This window comes from Mauremys reevesii, linkage group 9 (genome assembly GCF_016161935.1).
Source record: "Mauremys reevesii isolate NIE-2019 linkage group 9, ASM1616193v1, whole genome shotgun sequence".
In the NCBI taxonomy this organism is placed as follows: Eukaryota; Metazoa; Chordata; order Testudines; family Geoemydidae; genus Mauremys; species Mauremys reevesii.
The window spans coordinates 8,982,734-8,988,813 of record NC_052631.1 but is presented as its reverse complement, the minus strand read 5'-3'; the positions used below and the strand labels follow the sequence as shown (position 1 = coordinate 8,988,813).

The 6,080-nt window shown below is 40.4% G+C and overlaps 1 protein-coding gene across 7 annotated transcripts in view; it reads right to left on the bottom strand.

Moving 5' to 3' along the window:
* Positions 1-383: 383 nt before the first annotated feature.
* Positions 384-6,080, bottom strand: part of LAMP3 (lysosomal associated membrane protein 3) — a 41,661-nt gene continuing 35,964 nt past the window's right edge. For 6 of the 7 annotated variants that reach the window (XM_039488970.1, XM_039488973.1, XM_039488972.1 and 3 more), the window contains 2 exons: positions 5,002-5,162; positions 2,597-2,735 (listed from right to left, as the gene is read on the bottom strand). In XM_039488970.1, coding sequence (XP_039344904.1) covers positions 5,023-5,162 — 140 coding nt within the window. In that variant the 3' untranslated portion in view covers positions 2,597-2,735; positions 5,002-5,022. Of the gene's footprint in view, positions 2,736-5,001; positions 5,163-6,080 lie in introns of all 7 variants that reach the window. The other variant, XM_039488974.1, reaches the window with a different exon arrangement.

Genomic DNA, 6,080 nt, shown 5'->3' with positions numbered 1-6,080 from the left:
ACAGCCTAAATAGTTAAAACAGTCAGTTGGGTCTTCCCAGCTCACTTTCCAGTGTCCGCTTGCTCCCCCTTAGCAGGGATGAAAAAAAAGGGGGTCAGGCCCTTGGCCTCCCAGTTGGGACTTACCCAGTCTAGACTCTTCCCCTGTAGATCCCTCTGTCCTAGAGGCTTCAACTAGCCTCTCCTTCCCACTCCCCCTGCTTGCCTCTCAGAGTCTCCTTTTAAGCAGGACCACCATTTGGAGCATGCTTTTCAGCTGCTGAGGGGCAGGGCCTTCTTCGCCCAGTACTGCTCCATTACTCTTTAGTTTTAGTGAGGGGTCTGTAAACCCCATCACAATGTAACAGCACTCAGCAGATGCAACAAATTCACAAAGCACACACATTGAAAATGACTGAAAACAATCTTTATTACAGAAACTCCAACAGTAGAAAAGTACAGCGCATACACGATCTTCATAACTAAGTAATTATGTTGGGACCCATTGATAATGGCAGGATAACAGTTAAGGAGATAAGTCAATAAGCTAATGGTGTCTATCGTCTCAAGAAGTACATTTAAATCTCCCACCCCTCTCCTTGCAGCACTTCGCAGCCAATTTTTAGATTGGCCTTTATTCGCCCTTTGTGGAGAAATAAGGGACAGAAGGAAATAAAGCTTTACATTATGATCTTATTGGCCTTTTGGCTCAAAACAAGTATGGGATTGGTATAATATGTGATACGCCCTTTCTTGTTAGGTTGTATGTTGCATTTGCAGTAGGATGTAGTACATGATCTAGGTTGTGATTTTCAGTGGCGCCTAAGGGAGTTAGGGATTTTAGCAGGGTGTTTTTGTTTCTAGCTTCTATGATCCTATATTGTGTGCGAGATGTTGGACAAGTGGCAGATGTTGGCAAAGAACAACTATGGCAAGGAGGAGTGGGGCCACTAGGTTAGGTAGCATTGTCAGTGTTGCTCATCCATACAGATGAGCAAAAGCAAATAGTAGAAGAAATGGATGGTGTCAATAGTGGTGTTAGTGTGACAGCATGTCCAATATACAGAATATTATATGGTAAGATCTCACTGCATGTTCCTCCTTCGCAACCCAGACTTTGTATGGAACATTTCCTCAAACAGAACATTTGGCAACAAAACCCTGCAACCAAGAGCCATGAAATCTGTAGATTTCCCCCCTCTGAAGCTGGAAGCTCCTAAGAACAACATTATATGAACAATTTCTCAGAAGATAAGCCACCCACCAAATATTAAGCTAAATTCTGGCAGGAAATGAGCATGAGCACCTGCCAAAAAATTGCATGTAGCAACTCAGGCAGCAAATTTGCTGCCTACTCTTACTTCCCATAAAACTCAACACTTCCTGACCAAGCAATTTCCTCTACCTACATCTCTACTGCCATTTGTTCACGCTTCTTGAAAACATCTGTTCATGGGATTGGGTAGATAGGGTGTTACTGCTTGTCAGAGAATAGGTTCACATCCTCAGCAGCTGTAAAGCAGTGAAGGTCCATTGACTCCTCAGCTGGTGTAAAAATCACTGTATCTGCACTGGCTTTTTAGTTTGTGTAAATGGCCATAGCGCCAATGGCTTCAATGAAGCTTTGCTGATTTTACACCAGCTATAGATCTGGCCCTATGGCTGCATTTGCATTGTACGCTGCACCAGTGCCAGTTAGTACAAATCTATCATTTTACTCATTGCATGGGAAAGGATCGCATTTAGCTTTTTTTTTTCCTTTTTCTTTTTTTTAAATAAAAAAAGACCTTTCCCTTCCCCCACACACACCAGGGGAAAAAAAAGATAAACATGAACTCAAACATTGTTCACCACTAACAGTTTGATTTATAATTCTAGTCCAAAATATGCAATAAAATGTATTTATTTTGCATCATCCATAAAAATGGCACAGGGCACTGCACAATGAAACTCAGTTAAATTATTAGTAATTAAGACCAGTTAAAGCAAGAGTGAATAGATCTCTCTTCAACTGAGTATCAAATGTTAAAAGACTGAACAGTAACAGAGTTTCCCAGGCAAGGAACATAACAAGAAAATGCTTTGGTTCCCATTGATACAAGATTAAAAACTGGACAGACGAGGAAACCCAATATTTGAGATTCTAACAAATGGCTAGGAACATACAAGAAAGGAGATCAGTTAAATACGCTGCGCTGCAGCTATTCAAGGCCTTAATTGTGAATAAAACAAACAAAATTTATACGTTCAAAACTTTAAAAGGACCCAGTCAGGAAAGTTTACGACCTGATCCTGTGAGATGCTACACTCCTTCAGCAGCCCTCAGGATTATGCCCTTAAAATGCCAGTAAGGTGCTGAGAGAGTAATAGTTACATTGCATGTTCTTTATAAATTCAGTTTTCAAATTTATGCTCTTCCTTATATTAACCCATTTCCTACGTATGATCCATAAACTGTGTTGTAAAAACAAACAGTTGAATTGAAATAGGCCACTAAAAATACTGTGGCATTTTACATTGTTCTAACAGTGTTATTAGAAGGAAAATTATGGCAGACTTGAAATTCTAAAATCTTTTCATGCAATGCTTCTCATTATTTATATGAAATTATTTTGATCCGCTAGATTCTCTGGTACGCAGACGATTTACGCTTAAGGCAGACTGCATAAAGGATGAGTGCCAGGATGCCGGCGACAAAGATCACGAAGAAGCCAATCGCAGGAAAAATGATGTTGAAGTCAGCTGCGCACTCCTCCACTAGAACGGGAAAAAATATGTTGGGTAAAATTTAGCGATGCCGACGCTGACTGAATATTTCAGCCCTTCACGAAGTGATCTCTGAATACTGGAACATTAGAATCATTTGATCAGTTGCAGTCGTTTGAAAGGACCATATCTCTTCTGCTTATTATGCTACTTTACAATGATATCCAAGTACCTCTCCTTTTGCTGACTGGTTTTAAATTTAGTTTGATACTTTTATGGACTTACGGGTGCTGCAAAATAGTCTTTCATTTTTACAGTCAAACTGAGAGAACGTTTCTGGTAATGCACTGTTACTTTCATAGACAGATTTTAAGGCCAGAATGAATCCTGATGATCATCTAGTCTGACCTCCTGCATAACACAGGCCAGCCCCACATCACAGCATCCATGTGGAGGGAATTTTTCTCCTCCACTGTGTAAGTGAGTAAGCGATAATGGTTTAACTAAGCAGTAGTAAAATATCAAAATGACTTTTAAACTTTAAACAAAATGGGCCAGATATTGATTTGAGTTACCTTGGTGAAAATCCAGAGTGAGCCCACTGCAGTAAATGAAGTTATTCCAGATCTGTGCTATTACTTAACTGATATAAAATATTGGCCCCATGTTATCTATTTATTATTGCTTTTTTTTTTCAAACTAAACACATTTTTCTAGTCTCCCATCCTGCAATCCTTATCCAGGCAAAACTCCCACTCACAGCAAAACTTAGCTTGTTACCGTTATTAGTAGGGAGGATTTTTACTGTTCTCATATTTTATACTACTTTCTCATTTTAAAATATTTTCATATTTAATTTCTCCTCACTTTGATGTGTTTTGTCACAGTGGGTCAGGTTTTTTGGTTTTTGTATGTTTGTCTTTTAAAACTTTGTAAATCTTTTGTAAGATGAAGATTTAAATCAACCAAAAACCCCCACTTTAAAATAATCTCAAAATCAATTACTGTATATATCTCTCAATCACCTGATTAGTAGGAAACAGAGACCAAAGCATTACGTACAGCATGCTTTAAAATTAATCTAAATTATCTCCATGTGCAGATCCAGCACCTCAGTTTACAAGCATGAAATTCATCCTTGTGCAGAGGGCCTACACACCATTTAAATCCCACAAGAACCTTCAAAATGTAGCTTAAGTTGGTCTTCATTTGTTCACAGACCTTTGTGGGCCCTCTGCAGTTGACACCATTTAATATTAAATATTCACTGATGGTGTGTTTTTAATAACCTTAGTGTCTTCCTATACTTAGAATAGGAGAAAGTATCATCATTACCTCAGCGTGGCAATTGTTGAGTTTTGTGGCAATGACTGTAACTATTCTGAATAGGAAGTGATTTTACTCATGAGCTCCCAAGAGAAAATGTCTTAAATATTGGTCTAATTGGATCCCCAAACCCACTTGAACTCACCCCTACCTCAACCTACACATGCTCAGTAAAGTCTCATGAAACTAGCCCATGTTTTCTGCCCTTCTGTATTAGATCTCTCTACGCTGTATTGCGACATAGGGTTAATACCGACATGCTGTTTATAGCCTCAGACGGCTCATTCTATCCCCCTGGAGCAGACATTTTAAAAGAAATCCACTGTCTTAGATATATTCTTCTTCCTTATTACGTTTTTTTTTAAATGGAAATAAAGCTCCTAAGAAAATAGAAAATTATCCAGCATTCACTCTGGAGTGGGCATCAAAGCAGCCCGATCTGTCTGTGAAAGTGCAACAGCACTAATATGTATATCACATTGCCACAGCAGGACCTGTCACTCTGTTTCGCCAATGGAATTAGTAGGAAAGGGAAGAGATTAGTATAATACTAGCCCTAATACTAATAAGGTGAGTGTGCACATTTTTGTGGAGGAAAGCAGAGGCAACCTGTCCAACCATGATGATACTTGTCCCAGGGCTTCTGCACACATGGCTTCCCATAAAAGCATCACCAAGCACTGGTTCTACAGAATCTCCTGTGAATATAGACTTAGTCCTGTGAGAGAGTGTCTTGCATGCCTAATAGTTAACCATCTCCTTAGACCCTAACAGCATATCCCTAGACTCATCCCTTTATCATTTGTTCTGTCTTCTAAGCACCCATAATTTTGTTGGCTCTTTTTCAAGAACACGTAAGATCTTAAGTGTTACCTCTTGCATGTGCATGTGCATTGAACACATGGCCTCATCCCATTTAAAACTATAGGTCTTTGTATAGGTTTCACAACTGGAAGCCAAGATTCCCAAGGCCTCTATACTTGCGACGCACATTTTGAAGTGTGTGGGCAATTCAGATGCGTTCATATCCTCTATTTGGCTTTCTTCTGGAAATTAGCCCAAAGGCAAGCACAATGACAAACAATCCCAGGGTGCTCAGGCCCAATGCAATAGGGATTGTTCTCCTGTTTCTGTCAAGAGAGCATTCTTCCTCTGCAATTAAAGTTAGAATATAGAGTAGGCATTAGATCAAAACAACACACTCCTAGAATGTAAGCCGATGCAGATACTTTTAGAACATAGCTACCAGGACAACCCAGAACTCTATGTCATTGCTGAACTCAGTATGTTTTTCTTTATGGAGGGATCACATCTCACAAAAACATACTTGCCTACATGGAAATAGCTATATTCCTTTTGGGGAATCTATTCTGCTTTACCACATACACACATGGAAAAAAATCTGTTGATACACATTTATGGGTTGAACCTGTGGAGCACTCCATGCATACAGTGCGAGGTTAAAAATAATGAGTAGACCGGTATCTGACATGAAGGAGAACCTCTGCTGTGCAGCTTTGAGTTACTCCTGCCTAATAGTCTGCCTGGTGCGAAGGTTGCGGATCTCTCGAGGTATCTCGATAGACTTATGTAGTGCTGGGGAGGAGCCGGTGGTCATGGTACATGTAGGTACCAGTGACATAGGGAGGGATAGGAGAGAGGTCCTGGAGGCCAATATTAGGCTGCTAGGTAGGAGATTGAAGTCCAGGACCACCATGGTAGCAATCCCTGAAATGCTTCCAGTTCCAGGCACATGGCCAGTTAGACAGGCAGAACTGCAGGGTCTCAATGCATGGATGAGACGATGGTGTAGGGAGAAGGGTTTTAGATTTATTAGGACATGGGGTAACTTTTGCAAAGGGGGAGGCTATACAAGAAGGATGGGCTCCACCGAAACCAAAATGGAACCAGATTGCTTGCACTTAACATTAAAAAGGTCCCAGAGCAGTTTTTATACTAAGGGCTGGGGGAAAGCTGACAGGTGCGGAGGAGCACGTGGTTCTGACAGAGACATCCCTTAGGGAGGATCTATTAATGGAGATTCTCTATGTCCCAAAAAGAGGACAGGAT